The 27,976-nt window shown below is 44.1% G+C and overlaps 1 protein-coding gene across 6 annotated transcripts; it reads right to left on the bottom strand.

Moving 5' to 3' along the window:
* Positions 1–1,130: 1,130 nt before the first annotated feature.
* On the bottom strand, positions 1,131–26,391 carry LOC137438683 (alpha-tocopherol transfer protein). 6 transcript variants are annotated; one of them, XR_010986765.2, is made up of 7 exons: positions 26,048–26,390; positions 25,337–25,490; positions 23,768–23,961; positions 12,602–12,712; positions 10,571–10,747; positions 6,572–6,653; positions 3,248–3,346 (listed from the first exon to the last, which is right to left on the bottom strand). XR_010986765.2 is itself a non-coding variant. In XM_068133930.2 (6 exons), the coding sequence occupies exons 1-5, from the start codon at positions 26,246–26,248 to the stop codon at positions 10,547–10,549; spliced, it is 861 nt and encodes a 286-aa protein (XP_067990031.2). In that variant the 5' UTR covers positions 26,249–26,269; the 3' UTR covers positions 1,131–3,346; positions 10,525–10,546. The 6 variants fall into 6 exon arrangements, 5 of the variants coding, with proteins under 5 accessions (XP_067990031.2, XP_067990028.2, XP_067990032.2 ...); XM_068133930.2 differs by lacking the exon at positions 6,572–6,653 and having other exon boundaries at positions 1,131–3,346; positions 10,525–10,747; positions 26,048–26,269; XM_068133931.2 differs by lacking the exon at positions 3,248–3,346 and having other exon boundaries at positions 5,655–6,653; positions 26,048–26,283.
* Between the last annotated feature and the right edge of the window lie 1,585 nt (positions 26,392–27,976).

A 27,976-nucleotide genomic window follows, 5' to 3' on the forward strand; every position in this document is an offset into this window, starting at 1 on the left:
TCTGCTTGCTACCAAAGACCGGCTATCTCCGACACCTGTCAAACTGGTGTCCGATCTCTTTGTTGTGCACGGATTACAAACTGTTTTCCAAGGTCCTTGCGAACCGGTTGAAGACAGTTATTGGTGATCTGGTCTCACCTGATCAAAGTTGCAGCATCTTGGCAGATCCCTCTCTGACAACAACAACCTAATCAGAGATTTGTTAACCGGTAAATGTGTCAAAGAGGATTTTGGATTGGTGTTTCTTGACCTTGCAAAGGCCTTTGATAGCATTGATCATGAGTTTTTGTGTCATGTGTTACAAGCTTGCGGGCTCGGTGCTAATTTTAGAGCCTACATACCTTTGTTATATTCAAACATCTCCAGCTTGATCAAAGTTAACAACAAATTTTGCCCACCCATAAAGGTTCAGAGAGGGGTAAGGCAAGGTTATCCACTTTCAGGTCTATTATTTACCCTCGCTTTGGAACCTCTCTTAATCGCCCTCAGAAAAGATATCGCTGGACTTGTTCTTTCTCCAGGACACCCCCCGTTTGACCCTGTCTGCATATGCTGACGACGTATGTGTCTTCATAAAAAGAAAATGCGATAGTGACGCCTTGGAAAAGTCATTGTTGGACTTCAGCCTTGCCTCATCATTAAGATGCAATTGGAGGAAAAGCAAGGCTCCATGGTTCCCTTTTCCCAACAATGACTTACCTGTGCCTCCGTTATTACCACCACCCCCCACCCCCCCCCCCCCTTCCTGCAGAGCTAGTGTGGGAAAACGATGGCATCGAAGTATGTGGGCGTTTTCCTCGGTCCTCCTCAGTATGTCCAAAACAATTTGGAGTGGGTCATTGACCAGGTGGACAAGCGTTTGAGCGGATGGAAAAGAGCCTCTACCCCACCTTCCCTATAATAGTCCGGCAGTGAAACGACCATTTCTCACCTAACCCCTTCTTGCCGGATAAAGTTTTCTTTAATGTTGATTATTACTCACAAGCGTTTATATCATAAGATCCAGGTGGGTGTCGACCTCTTACCCATGGGGAAATTGAAGAAAATGACAAAATCCAAGATGGCCGCCATAAAATTCGTAAAATCTTCTTTTCTCCATATTATGGTTACTAATTGACATAGAAACGTCATTAAAACATCTTTTTATATGTTTTCAGACAGGAGGAGTCCGATAGGAGTTCAATATCACGAAAAGGTAAAGAAAAAACAAGCCATGCTCTCCAGCTGGAACTTGGCAAACAGTGGACGGAGAGGTTCTTCAACAAGCATTCTGAGGGCTCTGATGTTTTGGGGATATTTCTTGCCGCTCAACATTTTCAATAGGCCACCGAATGCAGTGCTTACAATTTCTACTATACCACTTTCAGCCATTAGTGTACCCACACAACCACAGTAGCTCATGAGCAGGTGCATGCCACCAAGTCTCAGATAGACGTTGTCCAGTTGTGCCTCATTCTCCCACTGGACATGAAGTGCTATTCGGTATAGTTGCTGGTCAGCTGTGAATATCACATATTCTTGTTCTACTTCTTCAGACACCTTCTGGGCTTTCTTCATTGCAAGCATCATCGTAAATGGGTCAGCGGGAGGCAGGTCAATCAAAGGTAGATATACTACTTTAATCTTCGGTTTCAAAGTGTGTCCTTGCTCTCGAGACATCTTCGTGTTATAGCCGTTATATTCTGGACAATTGATGTGTGTGGTCATATCTTGGAAGAAAGCAAAATCATTCGCTTCAGCTCACCTTCGAGACACATCTTGGTGTGCTAGGAATTCAGCAGAAATTGATGTAATATGTATTCGCGGCATGGTGGGATTCCGTTGGCAATAGTAAGAAAGTCCCTGTTCCTCAACCTCTTCAACGATTGCCTTACTTAAATCTTCTTTTTTGAGTCGTCTGATCGTGTCTTGCACATCCGTCTCATCGCTGGTTGTTGGTTGTGTGATGATCATTGCCAGAGAATGGGTTGATGATTTTCCATTTGGCGATGATATGTCTGTGTCAAAGTTATCACAGATCACTTGAACTAGGCCTTCTTTCGCGTCTATGATTCCCTGTTGACTCAGGTCGCGAGCTGTAGCGACTGCAGCTGATTTCTTGAATCGGAGGACTTCATCATTGCTGCAGGTAACACGATAGTCATACATGTGAGCTATTAGTTGTTTTGAGTCCCGCATCAGCACCCCGAGTGCCACCTGGAGATCCGTCGGTCCGTTGGTCACCATGCTTGTGATTATACTTCCGATCAGCATAGCTGGTAAGGAGGTGGTAAGTTTCGGTGATATTGCTGTCAGTAATGTTAACAATGTACTCGATACGGATTCTGCCGCAGTGTTCACATCAATATGTGTGTTGTAAGACGATTTGTCCCAAACAATGGCTGCACACTCCTTTGCTGTTTGCTTGCCTACTTTACCGATGCATGTCGGAACGTCGTCCTCGTCGTCATCCTTGACGAGCTCCAGAATAACAGCAGTGTTAGCTCGGAAGGTAATAATACTTGCGAATCCTGGCGAGGAGAGAAGAAGCAGATCTCCAGAGAAATGACGGTGCACAGCAACAACAAGGTGGGCTCTACTCAAGACAGTACCTCTGTGATTAAGGTACTCCTGATGCAACTCAATCGAGTTCCAAATGCGGTTTTTGTCATCGCACAGCACATTGATAATAATATCAAGTGCTAAATCTGGACAGGTACCATCGTCTGTTGTCGATGTGTCATTGTTTTCACGAACTAAGCTTCTGTTTGCGAAGAATCGACTCACACAGTCTCTGTGATATCGTGCTTCCACTGCGTGTAGGTCACTTAGGGCACCCTGTACACGATGCTTCACATCTTCTCCCCACTTGTCCCCTCGGGTATCACATTTCTCAATCAAGTAAAGCTTGTAAGGTTTGTCTCTTTGGTCTGAATGTGTTGATCTGCACATACATGCTGGACGCCACCGTTCAGGATGTTTCTCGTCCTTGGTGACATTACATATGTCTGCACAATACAAACAGTGTTGTAGGAAGTCAAAAGGCGCTGACGAGCAACATAAACGCTTTGCTGCTGGAACAGTTTCAGTTGTGTTTTCGGTACTTGTTGATGCACGACGGAGAATGGTCGCCAAGTTAGACTTGGATGTGTACTTTGATACACAGTTCTTGTGATATTGAATAGATAAACTTGGGTTTGCTGCAAGCTGGCTGTCGAGGCCTTGCCATAAATTGTCTTTGTATATTCTGCCTGCTTGGATGATTGATTGTATTCTGGCCGGTCCTGAGTTGGTTACACAAGGAGACTTGCTGTCACATGCTTCTCCGTAGCGTGATTTAAATACACGTCCCTCGTCCATGGCTGAACTGAAATGACACATACATAATATGATTGAGCATATGGTGTTTTATAATTTTGAAATCCTTATCTATTACATTTATTGAAATCCCAGAAAGAGGCGCGTCAGAATATACACGTTTCATCTGAAAATACATCAAACGTGCAAGTCATTATTGATCTTATCCCTTTATTAAATATAATTCACGATGTATGTTACTCTTGTCTTGATGTGTCTGTATCACAACTGCAAAAGACATTCATCATGTGTTTATAAGACTCGTAAATAATTCCTTAATTATTGCATTCTATGTAGCTTATCACTAGAATGTAATTTTCACAATTTCGGCATCCATTCTGATGCATAAATGGCCGCCATATTGTTTTTCTTGTACTTTTTCGTAATACTGACCTCACAATCGGACTCCTCATGTCTGTAGTCCTATAAAAAGATGTTTTGATGACGTTTCTATGTCAATTAGTAACCATAATATGGAGAAAAGAAGATTTTACGAATTTTGTGGCGGCCATCTTGGATTTTGTAATTTTTCTCAATTTCCCCAAGGGTGTGAGGTTTACACCGACCTGAATTTCATTATATGTATCTTAATGATAAATAATCAGCAAAGAAAAAAACTTTATCAGGCGAAAAGGGGTTACACCCTCCCACTGCCAGACTATAAAGGTCGTGTGCTTGTTGTCAACAACCTCGTCACTACCCTTTTGTGGCACCGATTCATCTGCCTGCAACCACCGGAGGTTTTGCTTCAAGCTATCCAGAGAAAACTGGTGGATTTTTTTTGGGGGAGGCTACCACTGGCTCCGACCCAGCACCATATGTTGTCCCTCGGCTGAGGGTGGTCATGGTCTCGTTGACGTGAAATGCCGCCTGTTGGCCTTCCGCCTCCGCTCCATCCAAACCTTACTTTGTGCAGAGCACTTACCAGGCAAGCCCTTGGCCTGCTCTATTCTTCGACGAGTTGGGAGGCTTGGTTACGGTCAGGAACTGTTTTTGACCAACCTACAACATGTTGATGCATCTCTGCATCCAGCCTTTCATCAGAGCCTCTTGAATGCCTGGCAGGGCGTTTCGATAAGTCGTCAAACAGACTCATATGCATTAACATGTTTGCACACGAGCCTTTATTGTTTAATCCACTTTTCCCCGATATCCCGAGGAGTCGCGATTTCTGCCAACAGTTTATAGAGGCCAACATTTTAAAAGTGTGCCATCTCTGGCATGACTCTGGACACGGTTGGAAACCTGCGAATGAGCTGGCGGCCCTAACAGGTGTTCGGATCCTCAGTCAAGAGGTTAATCAGGAACATACTAAGAGCGGTGATCCGAAGAGGCCACCAGCTAGGCCTACATTGGACTCAGGATGCAGTGGTTGAGCACACAGTACCAGAATTAATTGTGTCTTTTACCCCCAAATGATCTGCCCCCCATGAGTACAGGGTCACCCCCCTTCCCCCTTCTACGCAATGAGTAGCAAGAGCATCTATAGGTCTTTAGTTAAACTACTTCTCAGGGACCCACCTCTAACTGGGGTTACCCGGTGGAAAGGACTCTTGCCTCCCAGTCCCCCCTCTGAGCCTTTATGGGATTCAATGTATGCTGGACTTATATCTAAAAGAACAGGTGACCTCCAGTAGCATTTGGCCCACTGTATTGTTCCTTCCAATGCTGTTATTCGTCCCCCCCACCCTCCCATTTCCAGCTGTTGCCCCTTTTGTCCGGAGAGTGAAGACTTGTTTCATGCCTTCATTAATTGTGAAAGACTTTCTCCTTTGTTTTATTGGTTAAATTTTATTTCCCATAAATTGCGGATTAACTTTTCTTTGAAGGCTTACATCTTTGGGTTTCCTCTCAAAAATGAACCTATTTCTATTATATTTGGTTTCCTAACCGCCACTGCTAAACTTCCCGTATACCTGTCACGGAAGGTGAAACTAGGCGGTAAACCCATGCAAGAATGTAGTATTATGTTATTTTTTTAGTTATTTGGTGTCAGCAAGGCTCAAAATTGAATTTAACTATGCCCAAACTACAAGCGACCTTGCAAAATGTATTGCGACCTGGTGTGTTGAAGGGATTTGTAAAGTCCAAGATAACAAATTAATAATTTCTTCATAATATATTTCATATTTTCACAATACATTGTTCTATGCTTCTTCTTGCCAGTCTTTTTTTCCCATTCTCTTGACCTATTCTTTCTTTCTTCCGTCTCTCCTCATGTTTGCAAATGCAAATGTAAATTTGTATATATAAAATTAATACATCTTTCGGGAAAAGTATTAGAAATTATGCCTCGTTTTTCTCCTTGTGTTTTTTTTGGTATTCTCGCCTTTTCTGTTGTTTGGATTGCAGTGCACTGATTGTTTTTTCCCTTTTGGGATTTCTATGACTTTGTTGAATTTCCTTGAAGCGTGCTCTGGTGTTACACTTGTTTTATACTTTTATAATAAAAAGGGTTTAAAAGTCAAAGTCTCTCTCTCTCTCTCTCTCTCTCTCTCTCTCTCTCTCTCTCTCTCTCTCTCTCTCTCTCTCTCTCTCTCCCTCTCCCCCTCTCTCCCTCTCTCCCTCTCTCCCTCTCTCCCTCTCTCCCTCTCTCCCTCTCCCTCTTTTTTTTCTTTCTTTCTTTCTCTCTCTCTCTCTCTCTCTCTCTCTCTCTCTCTCTCTCTCTCTCTCTCTCTCTCTCTCTCTCCCTCTCTCTCTTTTCTTTTCTTTTCTTTTCTTTTCTTCACTCTCACTCTCACTCTCACTCTCACTCTCACTCACACTCACACACTCTCTCACACTCTCTCACACTCTCTCACACTCTCTCTCTCCCTCACTCTGGTCATGTCCCTGACTTCGTGAAGGGGGGGGGGGGGGGGTACACCATCCTGTATGTGGGGGATCTATGGGTCACTCCTGCGAGATTTATCGGCTGTCTCTGTGCCGCGGGCTTGTTCGAGAGAACTGTCCGGGGGTATGCAACAACAACCCCTTACTTACTTCCCTGCTCTTCTTTAGCTCCCCTTGGTTCTCCAGATCAGACACTCTTGAAAGTGTCCCTCATGCTGGGGATCTTCAGGGAACTACAGTTTAACCTGTCAGATTCGCCAAGCCTCCAGTTTGCCTTGTCTGCCACTGACTGGTCCTCAGTCTCTATTTGTGGATGTCGTGCACCTGAAAAACTATTTGAGGAGGATTGTCAACTGCTGCACATTACACAAGTATCAAAAACTGTCACCAACTTATCTGTCACCCATCATCTTGTTGCGTTGCATCAGCTAGTGTACGGCGGCCCCAAAAGGTTCACCAATGCAACACGCTAGCTTCCCACATCACTGGAGAGACAGACAGACAGACAGGAAGTCAGTCTTTGGAGAACTTTCCTTCCAAGTCCAAGAACATGTCTTTATTAAAAATGATCCTTCATTCTTTTCCTTTAAATAATACAGGTGCATTGTATTCAGCTCAACATTCCCTTCAAAGGGCAGCTTATTCAATGATGTAACACTCCACTGGCACAACTAGGCCTCAACCTGTGTAGTTTGACTCCACTCCCAAAAAAAGTGGCACAACAAAGTGCGGACATAGCACAAATGACGATTATTACATCCATAAAATTCCAACACAACAACAAAAAAAATTATTGTTGTTCATTGCACAACTTAATAATTGCATGACTGCTCATGGGAAAGGTGGTGGTAAGGAGTTTAGACGTAGTAGCTTGAGGCAACTATCCATCACTACAAGCAATGCACATTACAGGAAGAACCTTTTACAGCACTTGAGGTAAAAGTACAAAATATACTGTTTGGCTTCCATTCCATATTGTTTGTAAAATATATCATGGATCTACAACATAGATCTAGGTCTAGTGAGTAGATGAGCACTCAATCAAGACTCGCCCTCAATATCAATAAGGTTCTACTCCACTTCCGATCACTGAAAAATAACATCCATTGATCATACAACACTTGGGGGTTCGTACAAACTCGTTAAGTTTGTCGTCGTAGAAAAAGAAAAGAAGGAACCCTTCACACATCAGCACACTCTGATTGAAGTTATTTTTTAGCTCGTCTCCTGCTGTGTAATCACTTCTGTGTGTCTGTCTGTGTGTCTGTCTGTCTGTGTGCATGTGTGTGTCTGTCCTTCCGTAACTTTTTTAACATTTGAGTTTTGTCATCAAATTTTCACCAAAGCTTTATTATGCTAATACGAAGAAAGCAAATTAATACTTTTGTCAAAAGGTCAAAGGTCAGCGTCACATGAAATCATCAATTTACATCCAATTGACCTAAACTTTAAATTTACCGTTTGAGTTTTGTCATCAGAGTTTCAACAAAGTTTCATTATGATAATATGGGGAAGGCAAATTAATAATTTGGTCAAAAGGTTAAAGGTCAGCATCACATAAACTCGTCAATTTTCATCCGATTGTCCTGAAATTTCCTGATCCTGAAATTGTCCTGAAATTCAAAACAGCTGTTCACCACCATCTCTTATCTTCCCCCATCCAAAACCTTGATCTTTTCTACCCCCACTAATTCACCCCAGATCCACCTTGTTTGAAATTCAAACTTCTTTCCTGGAAGTCTTGGCAGTGTCCATATGTTTTATACCTCTCCCACCCCCGCCCCCTTCCCATGCCTTCCCCCCAAAGCCCTCTCCCTCCCACAGTTCTCTCGATGTCTCCATGTCTCTCGGTCCCTGCTCTCAAATGTTGTGTTTGTGTCCTTCCCCCTCTCTCCCCATCTTGTCTACCGCTCCCGATGTTATTTGTTTTGTGTGTCTGTTTGTCTTTCTGTGTGATTAATGTTCGCTCTTTCACGAGCCTCGATCTTGTATACAAAAAAAAGAAAATAAAAAAAATTTTAAAAATTTAAAAAATTTGCATGTTGGGTCACTGAATTGGTTCACCAATCAAAAGCTACAAGCTGATTGGTTTTTTTTAGATCAAAAGGTCAAAGGTCAAGGTTGCGTAAAATCACAAGTTTTCACCACATTGATCTGAAATTTTAAGAATTTGCTTATCGGGTCACTGAATTGGTTAAATAATCAATAGGTAGGAGTCGATTGTTTTTTTGTTTTTTTAGATCAAAAGGTCAAAGGTCAAGGTTGCGTAAAATCACAAGTTTTCACCACATTGATCTGAAATTTTAAGAATTTGCTTATCGGGTCACTGAATTGGTTAAATAAATCAATAGGTAGGAGTCGATTGTTTTTTGTTTTTTTTAGATCAAAAGGTCAAAGGTCAAGGTTGCATAAAATCGTCAACTTTCATCCAATTGACCTGAAATTTTAAGAATTTGCTTATTGAGTCACGGAATTGGTTCACCAATCAAAAGCTAGAAGCTGATTTTTTTTTTTTATCGAAAGCTCAAAGGTCAATTCTGCATAAATCATCAATTTTATTTTTTAAATTGCTTTCTATTATTTGAGCATATGGAAGAAGACATCTGAATACAAACAGATGCGGATGGGCTTTGCATTTCTTTTAAATTATATTGTTGTAGAAGCCATTGACCTGGTCACTCTACTCTGGACATGCTGCTTCTGCTTTCTCAACAATGGATGGAGGTCCTCAATGCCAAACAGGAAATTAGAGCTGTCTCCCTTGACATATCACGTGCCTTCGATACGGTCTGGCACCCCGCTCTGCTCACCAAACTCTCCTCTTTTGGTATCCATGGAAATCTCCACGCATGGCTGGCGGACTTCCTCTATAGTCATAGTCAACGTGTGGCCCTGAATGGGTTTCTCTTCCTGTTCAGGCTGGAGTTCCCCAAGGCAGTGTTCTGGGCCCTGTGCTTTTTCTGGTCTTCATCAATGATCTCTCTGACTCTCTTGAAAATCCTCTCTATCTCTTTGCTGATGACTCTACTCTCTGTCGCTACATTCTTCATCCCTCAGATCGGCAGTCTGCAGCCTCCTCACTCTCTGCAGACCTGGACAAAATCACAGACTGGGCAAACAAGTGGAACATGTCTTTCAATCCTGACAAATCTCACACTCTTACGATGTCTCTCCGAAAAGACCGACTGGACAACCCTCCCATCGACTTTCTGAATAATCCTCTCCAAGAAGTTCTGTCACTCAAGCTTTTGGGTCTCACTATCTGCCATGATCTTTCCTGGGAAAACCACATTTCAAATCTGGCCTCCAAAGCCAGTCGCCGACTGGGCATCCTCCATCATGCGAAGTCCATCCTTGGCACACCTGAGCTCCTCACCACATACAAGGCTTTCATCCGCAGCTCAATGGAATACTGCTCTCCCCTCTGGGCTGGTGCTCCTGCCTCACACCTAGCTCGTCTTCACCCTGTTGAAACCAAAGCATTCAGAATCATTGGAATCTCCCGCGATGAAGCTAACTCCAAGGGCCTCTCACTCACTCACCACAGGCAGGTTGGTGGTCTTTCCGTCTTCTACCGACTCCTCTCTGGCCTTACCCCTCCTCCCCCCCCCCCCCCCCCCAGCTCTCTCTGGGCTCTGTCCCGCAAATATTCCGACAGGTCGCACAAGATCTGCCTGCAACCCTCTTATGGTTAAACTGCCAAAATCAAGACTCTCTGCTCACCTTCACTCCTTCATTCCTCTTTTCTCCCACCTCTGGAACAAACTCCCTCACTCTCTTCAATCCCACTCCACCCTCCAGGTCTTTAAAACAGCTGTTCACCACCATCTCTTATCTTCCCCCATCCAAAACCTTGATCTTTTCTATCCCCGCTAATTTCACCCCAATTCCACTTTTTTGAAATACCAACTTCTGTCCTGGAAGTCCTTGGTGGCCTTGTGTTTTATACTTCTCCCACCCCCCCCCCCCCCCTTCCCATGCCTCCTCCCCCCAAGCCCTCTCCCTCCCACACATCTCCCTGCTCTTAAATGTTGTGTGCTCTCAAGTGTTTGTGTGCTTCCCCTTCTCTTGTCTTCCGCTCCCTCTTTTTATATATTTTGTTTGTCTGGTTGATTTGTTTGTGAAGTAAATGTCAGCTCTTTCACGAGCCTCGATTCAGTATACAAAAAAAAAAAAAAAAAAATTGGAATGGTTGTTATTTTAAATATCTGCTTTTGTATTTAGCATTTTGTATTTGACTTTTGTACTAGGGCCAGAATGTCAGGATGGTGTGACGTCATGATGAGATAAATGTGCACTGAGCAAGGATGAGGAGTGGCAGAAGTAAAAAACTTAGTAAACTTCACAAGTGCTCACTCCGTTTTTCCGATCAGCTTCCTTAATCACCGGCGCAGGGGCACACCTCGGCGTGCCGTGGTCCAAGGGCTAGCAACACTCGCTCGGAGTGCAGCACTCGACGTGCCCATGCAGCACTCAACACGTCGAGAGTAGCGACCTGGCCCCCAAATTCGGTGGGAAGTACATCAAGGGGGACGGAGCTATGTAGCAGCTCAAAGTCCTGAGATCGGTGCAGCAGAATCTGCGAAACAATTCATACTCTGAGATACGTTTGAAGGCCATGGCCACGACTAAGACGAAATTGTCAAAGGTGAACAACGACTTGACAAATGTTTTAAAGTTCACAAGTGCATCTTTGTATATGTGAAATAATGGTGAAAATTGTGAGATTGAGGATGTGAGAGTTTCCACTTTTCCTTGTAGTCCGGACCATTCCTGGCCTATCTAAGTCATTCCAGAACCAGAGAGCATTAACAACTAATCCAGTATTTCTTGTGCGCAGTATTGAGCCATCCATTACCAAAAATGACCCGGCCAAGAGGAGGGTGTCTCAGGGTATAGTTCAAGATGGACTTTGCCTATGGTGGAAACTAGGACGTTGGATGGCTGACCTACACAATGAAAACTTGGCGCAAGTGCGAGTCCTTTTCTCCGCAGTTTCCAGCCATTGCGCCATTTTTTCCCAGTGTTGGGTCATTTTCCTGATGTCATTGGAAGAAAAGTAAGGTCTTTGTCTCCAAATCCTCTGACAAGAAGGGAAAAAATATTTTGCTGTGCTTAGGTTAAATGGCCCATTCTCCCGACGCCATCTTAGTTTGGCCCTAACCCTTTGGCTGTGAATGTGATGCGATCCTCATGTATACGTGAAGGCTTGGGTCAGTTAGTGTGAGATGCTCTCAACTCGTGAAACTTTGAATTAATAGGGCATCCAAGTGGTAAAGTGGGTGCAAGGCAGTGGCTCCCAAACTTCTTTTGTCCACAACCCAAAATTGAAAAAGTTTTCAAGTTTGGGTCGTGACCCTGGGTTTGAGAACCCCTTGTGTAAGGAATGTAGAGATGTCCGATGTAAATCCTAATTTGTATATTTATGCTCTTCTTTTTTTATCTTTATTTACATTTAAGGAAAATTATGAATTACCTTTGATTGTGGAGGATAAAACTTTCCTGACTCACGAATTTTACTTGTCCCTCCTTCTAAAGAGCATGCCTTGCCATCCTCTTGTCCATTTATTTCCAAAATGACGCTTCAGGTGTGAAGGTCAGCCTGGAGACAGATTAAGGTTTCTGAAAAAACTAAATGTATTGCATCATCACTCATCTTTTCCACGCTATCTCAACTTGATGAGATTATATTTTATAGAAAGTGACTCGAGCCAGTATTTAGTCCAGGCCATGATGCTTAAACACAGCCTGGGTGCGGCTATGTGGCGTTCAGGTGTTTCTCACGATCCAAGATCATCCTTATGACGAATTAAACTACCAACAGAAATAACTATATCAATGACAACTATCGGGGACGCCTCTTCATGGTGGTTGTACCCCCAACGCATGTCAGGGGCCAAATCTTCCCCATTATTCCCTGGCGCCTGGATTCGTCAGGGCAGCGCGGTCATGGTCAGAGTGCCGATCGGTCCCCATGGTCTCTGTCTCTGTCTCTGTCTCTCTCTGTCTCTCTCTCTCTCTCTGTGTCTCTCTCCCTCTCTCTCTCTCTCTCTCTCTCTCTCTCTCTCTCTCTCTCTCTGACTTTGTGAAGGCAAGAGTACACCATATGTGGGGGATATGAGTCGCTCCTTTGACACCATCCTATGGGTCACTCCTGAGAGATCGATCCGCTGTCTCCATGTTGCGGGCTTGTTCGAAAGAACTGTCTGGGGCTAAACAACAACAACTATCAATGATAAACTCACAGATGAGACAGGAACGAAGAATTGGGTGTCTTATTCATGCAAATTAAAACGGAGATGTTGCCCCACATATCAGTTTGGGATATGCCCTTCACAGAAGTGTGTTGTACTGATGTGCGGTACATACTTCCGGCAGGACGTGCACGCAGAAACATGGTGCAATTACACACGAGAAACCAACGCTTCCATACCCGAGAGCGGATCTTATGGGAGAGAAGGGGCAATATGGCACCAAGGAAGGCGTGGAAGAGGCTTGGGGCGTTGAGCAGGTGCACAGCTCGTACCTTGATGGGGAATGAATTCTGTTGGGTCGTGAAGGAACAATCACACAAACAATCATCTCATTACCGATGGTCTACCATGAAGATGTTGATGTTGCTGTCGTTTATCCATAAGCCATGATATTATTGGGTGTATAGTGTTTATTAAAGTGTTTCTTTATTAGCCCGTCCCCTGTGTAGCGGGAAATGGGGTTTTGCAATCGGGTATGTTTGTCCAGGGCAAAACCTTTTCACTATTTTAGCTTTGTCATCAAATATTCAACAAACCATTCTGATGAGAATATGGAGAAGACATAATTAATAATTGGGTCAAAAAGTCAAAAATCAAAGTCACAGTGAGTATAAATAGCCATTAGTATCCCGTCCACCACGCGTCAGCATGAGACGGCCAAGTTTCCGTGTTTTACCATTTGAGCTTTTGTCATCAAATTTTCAACAAACAATGATGTTGAGAATATGAAGAACACAAATTAATTAATAACAATCCTCCTCATTAATAAAAGTCCTCATGGTTGTTACCTTTTGCCTGTGGGTCTGCGGTAGCTCTGTTCGACCCCACATCCCAATTTACGCTTTACAGCGGTCTTTGGTGGCCTCAAAACGGACGTCAAGACCTGTGTGTGTGGTAGCTTAAAAGACTTGCCCAGATTCTGAAATACCTACACCCAAATTTGGGGCCTCTAGGTGCTACGGTTCAGCTGTGAACGAAATAACATATAAATAACCCTTGAAAATATTGACAAGAAGATTAAGATTTTACTTATAAAGTTATTAATTATTTACAAGGGATTTTACTGATTAATATTTATCATCGAGATCGTACTTAAATGTAGTTATTAGTTGTTATAAAGGATTTTATTTGTTAATAGTTATCATGAATACTTTACATGTGCAGTAATACTTCGCTTAATGCTGCCCAGTAGAATGCTAATTCGTTATAGATCTTTGGCCTGGAATTTTTTTTTACTAAAATATATATATTTTTAAATCCATAGCACGCAGCGCTCATTGAGTAAATGCACCTGCCGCCATTGTTTGTTTGTGCCGTCATTGTTTGTGTTGTACGCACATAGTCTGAGGCAATCGGAACTGTTTACTCCGCTTTCGTTTTTGCAGCAGGATGAACCTCCTCATCTCCCACCGCTGCCACATAGGAGGAGTAGGAGTGACTGCAATTATTTAATTTATTGATGTGTGCACATTTTTATGCCTCCGCCGACAAAGTCGTCCGGCTGTCCGTCCATCCGTCCGGCCGTGATAGGTTTTCGTTCCCACAATAACTTGAGAAGGGCTGAAGGGGTCTCAGTCAAACTTGGTGCAGGTATGTATAATGAGGTAAACATGAACTGATTAGATTTTGGGGGCACGAGGTCAAAGGGCAAAGGTCAGAGGTCATGTTAGGTAAAATCCTGTTCCCGCGATAACTTGTGAACCAGTGATGGGATTTTGAACAAAGTTGGTTATGAGTATGAATAAAGATGCAAAGATGAACTGATTATATTTCTGCATCAAGAGGTCAAAGGTCAAAAGTCCGTTTCTGTAATAGGTTGTTACCACGATAACTTAACGGCTGAAGGGAACTAAGTCAAACTTGGTACAAGTATGTATAATGATGAAAATATTTAAATAAAAAAAAGTATTACATTATGGGGTCAACAGGTAAAAGGTCACAGGTTCCGTTAGGTAAAAATTCTGTTACTGCGCTAACTTGTGGACTAGTGATGGGATTTTGACTAAACTTGGCACAAGTATATATTATGATGAAAAGATGAACCTATTAGATTTCGTCAGAGATCATGTCAGGTAAAAATGCGATACTTGAGAACAACTGAAGGGATTTAAATCATACTTGGTACAATGAGTATGTATCATGATGCAATAAAGTGGGTGGAGGCATATTGGTCGACGTCGCGACATTGAAGAGTGTCGTCCTAGTTTTGTTAATACTTGCTGATGCTATTACAGGATAATAAAAATATATTATTTTTATTTATAAAATAAAACGTTTACAGTATTTAAACTAGAACAGCACTCGGTAGAGCGCATACCCCCGCCAAGCTTTAACAGTTTACATTTTGTATCCCACTGATTGGCTGGATCTAGATCCAGACATGAAACAAAAATCGAATCGGTTTGTTCTTGTCACCTACCCAACTCATCTGCCAAGTTTTGTCATAATCAGTCTCCAACTTTTTGAAATATCATGCTATATATCGTTTTTGTTGCCACCTCTCAATGGTGAAGAATTCATACTAAAATATGCAATTTGGTGTCTGTCTGTCTCAGGATTTTTGAACGTCATGCATTCACTCGTTGCCTATCCAATATCAACCAAACTTGACAGGGAGACTAAGGGTCACCCAATGGAGGTTGTTGCGATTTAACTTCCCTCCACCCCCACCCCAAGGGGGTTTTCTCCACCAAGGGGGTTGCGTGTTGAGGAGTATATCCGTGTTAAGCTTTATCATGGCGTTTTTACAAAGCCGCTTCTAATAACAAAAGTAACTAGAACGGCACTCAGTAGAGAGCATACCTCTGCCTGGTTGGCCATATCGCTCAATGTTTTTTTTATTTGTTTTTTTTTGTACACAGGATCGAGGCTCGTGAAAGAGCTAACATTTATCACACAAAAAAAAATCAAACAGACACACAAAACATATAATAAGAGTAGAGGTAGACAAGATGGGGAGAGAAGGGGAAGCACAAACACAACATTTGAGAGCAGGGACATCGGAGATCTGTGGGAGGACTTGGGGGAGGAGGCGTGGGAAGGGGGGGAGGGGTGGGAGAAGTATAAAACACAAGGACAATGCAAGGTCTTCCAGGAAGTAAGTTGGAATTTCAAAAAAGTGAATCTGGGGTGAAATTAGTGGGGGTAGAAAAGATCAAGGTTTTGGATGGGGGAAGATAAGAGATGGTGGTGAACAGCTGTTTTAAAGACCTGGAGAGAGGAGAGGGATTGAAGGGAGTGTGGGAGTTTGTTCCAGAGGCGGGAGAAAAGGGGAATGAAGGAGTGAAGGTGAGCAGAGAGTCTTGATTTTGGCAGTTTAACCAGAAGAGGGTTGCAGGCAGATCTTGTGCGAGCTGCAGGAATATTTGGGGGACAGAGCCCAGAGAGAGCTGGGGGAGAAAGGCCGGAGAGGAGTCGGTAGAAGACAGAAAGCCCACCAGCCTGCCTGCGGAGAGTAAGTGAAAGGCCCTCAGAGTTGGCTTCATCGCGGGAGAATCAATGATTATGAAAGCTTTGGTTTCAACAGTGTGAAGACGAGCTAGGTGTGAGGCAGGAGCACCGGCCCAGAGGGGAGAACAGTATTCCATTGAGCTGCGGATGAAAGCCTTGTATGTGGTGAGGAACTCAGGTGTGCCAAGGAAGGACTTCGCACGACGGAGGATGCCCAGTCGGCGACTGGTTTGGAGGCCAGATTTGAAATGTGGTTTTCCCAGGAAAGATCATGGCAGATAGTGAGACCCAAAAGCTTGAGTGACAGAACTTCTTGGAGAGGATTATTCAGAAAGTAGATGGGAGGGTTGTCCAGTCGGTCTTTTCGGAGAGACAGAGTAAGAGTGTGAGATTTGTCAGGATTGAAAGACATGTTCCACTTGTTTGACCAGTCTGTGATTTTGTCCAGAATCACTTTAAAGAATCACTTTAAAAATGAAGAATCACTTAAAGAATCACTTTTAAAATTATACTGGCTGGATCCAGAACAGGATCTTCACCAAAATTGAATCGATTCTTCCTTGTCACACACACAACCTGTCCAACAAGTTTCGTCCAAATCCATCCATAACTTTTTGAGATATTTTGTTCACAAATGGACAAACAGACAGACAGGGGTGAAAACATAATCTCCATCCACCTTTGGTGGCGGAGGTAATAACAAGTACAGATACATTCAAAGTACACCACCCCCATGCAAAATGAATATATAACATATCCTCCAGCGTGCGGCCTTGCCGGGGTGTCTTCGGCGCTCGGTAATGCTGCTGTGCAGCACATCGAGATGGTATTGGGAGGGAGAAGTGTACAATAATAAAATTGATTGATTAATTGCATAATTAAAATAAATAAATAATAATCATAAAATAATTAATTTCTTCATGAATTGGCTAATGTAATACCTAAACCACCAGTTTCAGCTTAAGCTGTAACTTTTAGAAATTTCGTTAAATAGTTGATTAATCAAAAAATTTAACAATTAATTGATTAATTGATTCATTAGTAAGTAATTAAGCAATTAATTGATTAATCGATAAAGCAAAAATACCATTTACAGCCAAATCACTTGGTCATTGTCATGTCCAAATATCAGCTTCCTCGCTCAAAAGGTGCCTGAGATATTGCCCGGATGAGAAATAAAATAAATAAATCATTAATAATGAAAATAAATAAATAATAATCGTAAAAAAATTAAATAGTTAATCAATTGGCTAATATAATACATTAACCACCACCATTTCATCTGAATCTGTAACTTAAAAAAATTAATTGATTAAGTCATTATTCGAATAATTAAATAAATAATCGATTTATTGATTAATCAGTAAAGTAAAAATACCGTTTACAGCCAAATCATTTGGTCATTGTCATGTCCAAATATCAGCTTCCTCACTCAAAAGGTACCTGAGATATTGCCCGGATGAGAAATAAAATAAATACATGATTAATAATGAAAATAAATAAATAATAATCATAAAGTAATTAAATAATTCATTAATTGGCTAATAGAACACATAAACCACCACCATTTCATCCGAATCTGTAACTTTAAAAAACATTTTTAGTCGAGGGTTGTTTCCTCTTTGATCAAACGCTCTGGTAATGTACAAGTAGTTTATCGTGGCCTTTTTGTGGCAGCACCTCTATCAGAAGTAAAAATATGATAAACTACAAGCACGTATGATTACCTTTCTAAACAGTCACGAATGCTGTTGAACACTAAACTGAAAGAAATTTGGAGGAATTTGGAAATTGGAATTTGAGAGCTTATACATAAATTGTTAAAGCGAATTGTCATGGGAACAAAACAGTTACTGTGATAACCCTCACAAGGATAACTTTTTATCTTCATAAAGCATCCCGTCAGGTGCATCTGGCACCATGGAATCATTGTTTTCCTACCGAGATTTGCTTGTGGATACGAATTGTTAATGGTTAAAGTGCTCCAAACAAAAGGTCCATTTGCTGTTTGTTATAACGGGTGTAAGGGGTATAAAAAGTGTCCAAAGTGGCTAAGGGGTCTGAAGAGGATAAAAAGTCTAAAGGGTCTTAAAAGCTATACAGGTCGAAAGGATCAAAGGTGTCTAAAGAGTATAAAGGTCTCTCATACTCCCACACTCTCTTCAATCCCACTACTTAACTCCCTCCAGGTCTTTAAAACAGCTGTTCACCACCATCTCTTATCTTCCCCCATCTAAACCTTGATCTTTTCTACCCCCGTTAATTCACCCCAGATCCACTTTTTTGAAATACCGACTTCTTTCCTGGAAGTCCTAGCAGTGTCCATGTGGTTTTTTTTTTAACATCTCCCACCCTCCACCCCCCCCCCCCCCCCTCTCGTTCTCCTGCCCTCGCCCCAAGCCCTCTCCCTCCCACATATCTCCCAATGTCCCTGTTCTCTCCTGTTGTACTTGTGCGCTTCCTTCTCTCTCCCGATCTTGTCTCCCGCTCCCTTTATTATATGTTTTATGTATCCGTTCATGTTTTTTTGTCATTAATGTTTTAAGTCTTAAGGGGTCTAAATGTTCTAAAATATCTAAAGGAATTGAAATGCGTCTTAATGAGGTCTGGAGGTTTAAGGGGTCTAAAGGGTGTAATGGTCGAAAAGGTCAAGCGGTCTATAAGCAGCCCAAAAGGTGTAAAGGTGTACAGGTGTACAGGTCTGAAGGAGCCTAAAGGGTCTAAAATATCTAAAGGAGTGTAAATGTGTCTAAGGCATGGGTTCTCAATCAGTGGGCCATGGCCCACTGGTGGGCCACAGCATATTTTCCAGGTGGGCCACAGAGACTGCCCAATATTTGCCCAAATAATATAATCTTTTCACGCACAAGGCCTAAAACAGGAGTTCAATTCTGTGTGTGTTGGTGGTGGCCAGTGGCAGCCACCCACTATTCCCTGCATATATATATTTTTAGTCGTTTTTTTTGTTTGTTTTTGTTTTTCCAGAAACCCCTCTGAAATGACAAAACGAGGATATGATGAGCAATACATAAAGTTTGGATTCACATCCTTACATGATCATGGAGAATTAAAGGGACAATGCGTCCTGTGCCAGAAAGTTCTCGGAAATCAATCTTTGCGCCCATCGAAGTTGAAGCTCCATTTGGAGAAGATTCATCCACATCATCAACACAAGGATGTGGATTTCTTCAAGCGAATGGAAGAGAACGTGGAGCACCAGCACTTGGATCAAAGTGGAACATTATTTCAGCAAAACAAGCATCTTACGGAGACTTCTTATGTCGTCAGCCTCCTCATTGCACAACAGAAGAAACCTCACACAGTCGGAGAGACACTGATCAAGCCATGTGCTCTGAAGATGGCTAGGATTCTGCTTGGAAAAGAAGCTGAAAAAAAGTTCAACAAAACTTCTCTGTCAAATAATACGGTTCAAAGGAGGATTGCTGACTTGTCTAGGGACATAAAAGAACAGGTGATTGCTGAAATCAAAGACGCTGCATTTGGATTGTACTCAATTCAGTTGGATGAATCCACAGATGTTTCATCCTGTTCCCAACTTCTTGCCTTCATTCGGTATGTGAAGGGTGATTCCATCAAGGAAGAATTCTTATTCTGCCGTTCTCTCGAAAGAAATACCAGAGCTGTGGATGTGATGGAAAAAGTAACAGAGTTCTTTGACCATGAGGAACTGAACTGGCACAATGTGTGTGGAGTGTGCACCGATGGCGCCCCAGCTATGCTGGGAGCAAAAAGTGGCTTCCAAGCGCTTGTTCGAAATCTATCTCCAGGCATCATTTCTGTTCATTGTCTGATTCATCGGCAAGCTCTTGCTTCAAAAACCCTTCCATCTCATCTTCTGGATGTTCTTGAACAAGTCATCAAAATTGTGAACTACATGAAAAGCAGTGCTTTGAATTCCCGACTGTTCAAGCAATTGTGCACAGAAATGGATTCCGAGCATAAGAACCTGCTTTACTACACCAAGATGCATTGGCTATCAAAAGGAAATGTTGTGGCGTGAGTGTTTGAACTCCGAGAAGAGATGTAGAGTTTCCTACAGATGCAAGAAAAGCACAAACTTGTATCTTCCTTCCATGAAAAGCTGTGGGTCTTTCGCCTCGCATACCTTGTGGATATTTTTGATCAACTGAACAGACTGAATCTGAAGCTGCAAGGAAAGGGAACAACTATCATTCAGTTCATTGACACTCTCAGTGCATTTATACAGAAGCTTGAAAACTGGAAACGAAAGGCTGAGGAAGGGAACTTTACCATGTTCGAATCTCTTTCAGAAGTCACAATTAATGAGCCGTTGGATCCTGGCGTTGCAAAGGATGTTGTGACACACCTCAGCTGTCTCCGAGAAGAATTTCTGCAGTACTTTCCAGAAATTGGGAAAGAAGGACTGGCACTCATGAGGAATCCTTTTCTTGTTGAAGTCAGTGACGTCCAGGATGACCTGCAAGATGAACTGATTGAATTTGAAAATGATTCTGGATGCAGAGATGTCTTTGAAGCTTCCTCTATCTCTGAGTTTTGGCCAAAAATGATGGGAAGCTACCACAACATTGCAAAGGTATGCCTTCGGAAACTCCTGCCCTTTGCAACAACTTATCTTTGTGAATCAGGCTTCTCAACGTTGGTGCAGCTGAAGGCTCGGAAGCGCCTTGAATGTGAGGCAGATCTTCGATGTGCGCTTTCTACAACAGAACCTAAGATTTGGAAACTGGTGCAGAAAATTCATGAGAACATCTCTCATTAAAGTAGCTTTAGGTTAAACTGGTTTGAGGTTTTTTTCAATTGGCATATACTGCAATGTTTTGTGTTACAGCCTACAAACAAAGCACCCTGGAGATGAGTTTTCAAATATTTTTTATTTTCCTGGTTATTATTGCAATGTGTTAATAGAGTTTCATTTCTTAATTTAAAATAAATATTTGTTTTTTTATGGAAAAGCCTTGAAGTCTGAAGTGTTCATTTGCCTTTTCAATTGATTTTCTTGATGTTCTGTTCTAAAAATTTCTCGCAAGATCCTTTGTCAGAAATAAATTTGCTTTACTTCACTCGCATTAATTCATTTCACAAAGAAATTGTTCAAATGAGAAATATTGTTCCATTAAATACTCTAAAAGTCTAAAATGAATTAAGTTGTGGTTCTTATTGACATTTCTTTGGTTTCGAAAAATTGCTATGATCCCCACTGGGCCATGACATGTCAGGTCAAAAGCCAGTTGGGCCACATAGCGAAAAAAAAGTTGGGAAACACTGGTCTAAGGGGTCTAAATGGTGTGCATGTTGAAGGGGTCTAAGACTCTAAAGGGTATAAAGGTCTAAGGGTTTCATATGGTCCATAGGGGTTTTTAAAGGGTTGAAAGGGTCAAATGGGTTAAAAGGGTGTATAGAGTCTCAAGGGGTCGAACAAACAGTCTAGAAGGGTCTAAAGGTCTGGGATTTCTAAAATGGTCTTAAAAGGTCAAAGGAATCTGAATGTTCAAATGGTCAAGGGATCTCAGCAGTCTAAAGGGTCTAAAGGGTCTAAAGGTTTAAAAGACAACTTTCCAATAGTACGTAATTAATAGACGTAGTCACTGTGCAACCGACTTTCAAACGGTATGTAACAAAGAGATGTTTTGAAGCATTACGTACGCTTACAGTGTAAGTACTTAGTGTAACTTTTTACGCGGACAGACAGACGTGAATGTTTTTTTTATAGTGTGGTTATAATTACAGTGCAGTATGTAATAATTATAATACTATAAACATTCCCTTTGTATTCATGCGCCTGAACCACCCGCATTCCCAAAGCGGTTCACATTCCCAGTGTAAAGTAAAGATCTTGCAAAACTTAGTGTCAACAAATTATTAACTCGTAAAGTCAGTCCTGAGTACCATGACAATACACCTGAGTGCCATGATAATACACCTGAGTACCATGACAATACACCTGAGTGCCATGATAATACACCTGAGTACCATGACAATACACCTGAGTGCCATGATAATACACCTGAGTACCATGAGAATACACCTGAGTGCCATGATAATACACCTGAGTACCATGACAATACACCTGAGTGCCATGATAATACACCTGAGTACCATGACAATACACCTGAGTACCATGACAATACACCTGAATACCATGACGATCAGCCTTGCCGTACTGCAGAGTCTGATAGGAATTGGTTCGCTAATGGTCGACAATGTCTATCGAGTCAATACATATTCCCATCTTGTCACATCACATTATAGGGTCGTGTACATCACATTACAGGGTCGTGTACATCACATTACAGGGTCGTGTACATCACATTACAGGGTCGTGTACATCACATTACAGGGTCGTGTACTTCACATTACAGGGTCGTGTACATCACATTACAGGATCGTGTACATCACATTATAGGGTCGTGTACATCACATTACAGGGTCGTGTACATCACATTACAGGGTCGTGTACATCACATTACAGGATCGTGTACATCACATTACAGGGTCGTGTACATCACATTTGAGGGTCGTGTACATCACATTACAGGGTCGTGTACATCACATTACAGGGTCGTGTACATCACATTTGAGGGTCGTGTACATCACATTACATGGTCGTGTACATCACATTACAGGGTCGTGTACATCACATTACAGGGTCGTGTACTTCACATTACAGGGTCGTGTACATCACATTACAGGATCGTGTACATCACATTATAGGGTCGTGTACATCACATTACAGGGTCGTGTACATCACATTACAGGGTCGTGTACATCACATTACAGGATCGTGTACATCACATTACAGGGTCGTGTACATCACATTTGAGGGTCGTGTACATCACATTACAGGATCGTGTACATCACATTATAGGGTCGTGTATATCACATTATAGGGTCGTGTACATCACATTACAGGGTCGTGTACATCACATTACAGGGTCGTGTACATCACATTACAGGGTCGTGTACATCACATTACAGGGTCGTGTACATCACATTACAGGGTCGTGTGCATCATATTAGAGGGTCGTGTACATCATATTAGAGGGTCGTGTACCTCACATTATAGGGTCGTGTACATCACATTACAGGGTCGTGTACATCACATTACATGGTCGTGTACATCACATTACAGGGTCGTGTACATCACAGTACAGGGTCGTGTACATCACATTACAGGGTCGTGTAAATCACATTACAGGGTCGTGTACATCATATTAGAGGGTCGTGTACATCACATTACAGGGTCGTGTACATCACATTACAGGGTCGTGTACATCACATTACAGGGTCGTGTACATCACATTACAGGGTCGTGTACATCACATTACAGGGTCGTGTACATCACATTAGAGGGTCGTGTACATCACATTATAGGGTCGTGTACCTCACATTATAGGGTCGTGTACATCACATTATAGGGTCGTGTACATCACATTACAGGGTCGTGTACATCACATTACATGGTCGTGTACATCACATTACAGGGTCGTGTACATCACATTACAGGGTCGTGTAAATCACATTACAGGGTCGTGTACATCATATTAGAGGGTCGTGTACATCACATTACAGGGTCGTGTACATCATATTAGAGGGTCGTGTACATCACATTACAGGGTCGTGTACATCATATTGGAGGGTCGTGTACATCACATTACAGGATCGTGTACATCACATTATAGGGTCGTGTACCTCACATTATAGGGTCGTGTACATCACATTATAGGGTTGTGTACATCACATTATAGGGTCGTTATACATCACATTATAAGGTCGTGTACATCACATTATGGGGTCGCATACATCATATTTGAGGGTCGTTCTGAAATCGAAGCATACGTTGAGGTGTTGGCACATCTACAACTGGCGATGCTTATTCTAAGGTCAGACCATACCGTGATAATGGTCGCGATTTTCCGTGTAAGCGAGGGCCCGAGTTGGGTCAAGTGTGCGAAGGTCAAGCCCTGAAGATCGAATACAATGCGTACACCGCAACGCTGTGTCTCCACCTCGTGGACAAGGAGCTCGGAAGCGATCAAACTGATGCGGAACGCCTCGTGGGCGGACACTCGCTCGGGGTCCCAGTGATCTACGGGGGTGGAGGGGGTGTCAGAGAGGGCCGGGTTAGTCAGAGAGGGCCGGGGGAGTCAGAGAGGGCCGGGGGAGTCAGAGAGGGTCGGGGGAGTCAGAGAGGGTCGGGGGAGTCAGAGAGGGTCAGGGGAGTCAGAGATTGTCGGGGGGATCAGAGAGGATCGGGGGGGGAGGATCAGAGATTTTCGGGGGAGTCAGAGAGGCTCGGGGGAGTCAGAGAGGGTCGGGGGAGTCAGAGAGGGTCGGGGGGATCAGAGATGGTGGGGGGGGGTCAGAGAGGGTCGGCGGGCATCAGAGAGGGTCGGGGGAGTCAGAGAGGGTCGGGGGGGTCAGAGAGGATCGGGGGGATCAGAGATGGTCGGGGGGTCAGAGAAGGTCGGGGGGGTCAGAGAGGGTCGGGGAGGATCAGAGAGGGTCGGGGGAGTCAGAGAAGGTTGGGGGGGGTCAGAGAGGGTCGGGGGGGATCAGAGAGGGTCGGGGGAGTCAGAGAGGGTCGGGGGAGTCAGAGAGGGTCGGCGGAGTCAGAGAGGGTCGGGGGAGTCAGAGAGGGTTGGGGGGGGGGTCAGAGAGGGTCGGTGGGATCAGAGATGGTCGGGGGGTCAGAGAAGGTCGGGGGGGGGCAGAGAGGGTCGGGGGGGATCGGAGATGGTCGGGGGGTCAGAGAGGGTCGGGGAGATCAGAGAGGGTCGGGGGGGCCAGAGAGGGTCGGTGGGATCAGAGATGGTCGGTGAGATCAGAGATGGTCGGGGGAGTCAGAGAAGGTCGGGGGGATCAGAGAGGGTCGGGGGGATCAGAGAGGGTCGGGGGGCCAGAGAGGGTCGGGGGGCCAGAGAGGGTCGGGGGGCAGAGAGGGTCGGGGGGGCCAGAGAGGGTCGGGGGGCCAGAGAGGGTCGGGGGGTCAGAGAGAGCCGGGGGTCAGGGAGGGTCGGGGAGGATCAGAGAGGGTCGGGGGGGTCAGAGAGGGTCGGGGGGAGTGGTCAGAGAGGGTCGGGGGTCAGGGAGGGTCGGGGGGGTCAGAGAGGGTCGGGGGGGTCAGAGAGGGTCGGGGGGAGGGGTCAGAGAGGGTCGGGGGGGGGACACCACAGGACAGCCCTGGGTTGGAAAATCTTCAGGACATCAAAACGTTCATGAAACTGGTAAATGCGAAGCTCCATTTCATTATTCATGTTGTCATTCTTCCCTCCAAGTCTTCAAGACAGCTGTTCACCCCAGAGTTCACCCCCATCCACAACCATGATCTTTTATATCCCCATTAACCCTTGTGGGTTTAACTGTCGATTCCAAGTGTTATCGTCACACTGCACACGGGTCACGCGGTATGGTGTGCGCAGGACCGTGAAATTACATCTCCATACGTCGCAATCAATACACACCTATTCGATAAACAAGAACTCGGCTGCCATGGACGTCCCGCCCGTTCAGCACCGCCAGGTACCCGGAGTGGAGCAGGTTCTGCACCGAAGTTACCGTCAGCTCTGAGCAAATTTCTGGAGCCTCACGACGCCACCGATGGTAGTTGAGGAGTACCTGCGGTATGTACAGGACGAGAGTTATTTGTGCAACACCAACACGGACATCGATGCACAAACACGTGACGCTGAGGGGATGGGTGGGTGTTAGGGTTGGGGTTAGCGACCCCAAGAGTCGTGAAGATTCGTGGGGTCGATTTTGAGGTCCCAGCCTAGACCATCAACTGTCCACAAGGGGCGCCGTGATCAATCCAAAATGGTGTCAAATCTGGTGTGAAGCAACTCCATTAACAAGGTATATACTTATTACATATGCAAAAATTGTGCATAGGTTTCCTTACCCGTTAACACACACACACACATGCACACGAACACACAAACACACACAGACACACACAGATACAAACATGCACACACAGACATAAACATGCACACACACAGACACACACAGATACAAACATGCACACACAGACATAAACATGCACACACACACACAGACATAAACAATAAACATGCGCACACACACACACACACACACACACACACACACACACACACACACACAAACACACACACACACCTCGTGTTGAAGGTTCACTTTGTGTAAGTTTGTACCTTGAGCGCCTCGTCCTCGTGGAAGTCCCGCGAGCGCAGGAATCGCAGCAAGAAGTCCCGCGACGAGCACAGCAGGGATTCCCCGGAATCCCCGAGCCCTTCCCGCGCTCGTATTCTCAGTGAGAGGACACGCGCGTCCACCATCGCCCCGGGTACCTCGTCGTGGTCTGCAGGGGACTCGTCGTCCATGTCCGCCGACATTTAACGCACTTCTCGGGTCTCGTGCCCTGTTTACTGTTTGCCAATTGGATCACGCACCGATGCGGGGGTCAAAGAGCGCACAGAGGAGGCAAAAGGTCACGCAGACAAAGTCAAGAAAGCAAAGATGCATTCGAAGATTGATAACGAGCCACGTGGTGCCGTAACAGGTGAAGACTACATGGCTGGGATAGTGTAGTAGTGTAGCGATCCGAGTAGTGTAGCGATCACGAGACAGCTTCTCAAACCGACGTTGTACATTCACATTGAGCAATCCGCTAAATATTATCCGTCTGGCACGAGGGATTGCCAATCCCACGACGGGCATGGCTTTGATAAAGGACATCACTGTGCATCCCAATTTGCCTCTTTGGGTGGGAAAGTTGTTTCGACATTGCGCTTCCCGCTTCCCGACCGACTGCTGAAATGTCCATCTTTTCGTGGGAAATGGACACAAGGAGAGATATAAAAATGGACACAACACCCAAGTATTTGTTTTACAGGATTAAAGCTCATAATAGAGCCAAATCCAGAGGAGTACATGCAGACGGATATGAGACAACACAGGACTGTTAGACAAATCTTTTACAAGATGGATGCAGACATAAACTCTCAGGAAGGGAAAACTGGAAGTTTGGAAAGGGGCGGGACTTGCGGAGAGGTTACCGGGAATAGAAAAGATCATGGTTGTGAATGGGGGATGATCTGAGATGGCGGTGAACAGCAGACGGATATGCAGACGGATATGAGACAACACAGGACTGTTAGACAAATCTTTTACAAGATGGATGCAGACATAAACTCTCAAGAAGGGAAAACTGGAAGTTTGGAAAGGGGCGGGGTTTGCGGAGAGGTTCCGGGAGTAGAAAAGATCATGGTTGTGAATGGGGGATGATCTGAGATGGTGGTGAACAGCGATCCTGGATTTTGGGAGTTTCCCTGGAAGGGAATGAAGATTCGATGCGAAAATATTCCATGTCAAATTCGTCAATTCAATTTTCAAGAAGTTCCTGTTGGGATCATCATTCTTGTCTGATCTGAGAAACCTCAATACTGAGGAGTGCACCACATGCACTGGTTTTCCCAAGTCCGTCAAATTCCATGTCCGTTCGTCCGTCTGTCTGTCCTCATCAGATTATGATTGGGGAACAACTTATTCAAATCGAATGTTGTATTTTGAACACGAATCGGAACACGAATAGGAAGACAAGTCTTTCGTTACACCGTACTTTGTCTCTCAATTCATCCCGATCGGACGTGCACAGAGAGGAGTGGGATAATTATTTTACTCTGTCTGAGAGGAAGAGGAGAAGAAGAGGGAGGAGGCAGCGGCGGATCCAGCGGGGTTGCAGGGGGTCCGCACCCCCCCCTCGATCCAGGAGGAGGGTGCAGGGGGTACGCACCCCCACCCACCCCCCCTGCAACGCAACGGCATGGATGTGCTGGAGACAAACTCTATGATTGACGACAAGAAGGACGCGCTCACTCAACTCCGGTCAAATGCAGAAACTGAATTCTCTCTTTGGTTCGATCACGCCGAGGCCATGATAGAATCTGTAGGAGGTGACGTCACAATGCCGAGAGTTGTAAAACGACAAATCCATCGTCCGAACATTGCCGCCAATACTCCCTTGGTCTTCGACCTCAGAAACATGTGCATTCCATTTCTCGACCACCTCAGCCAGGAAATGGACACCCGATTCTGTGCTGAAAATCGGGAAGGTGGCGATC

This window comes from Myxine glutinosa, chromosome 13, assembly GCF_964187855.1.
Source record: "Myxine glutinosa chromosome 13, kmMyxGlut1.1, whole genome shotgun sequence".
NCBI classification, from domain to species: Eukaryota; Metazoa; Chordata; class Myxini; order Myxiniformes; family Myxinidae; genus Myxine; species Myxine glutinosa.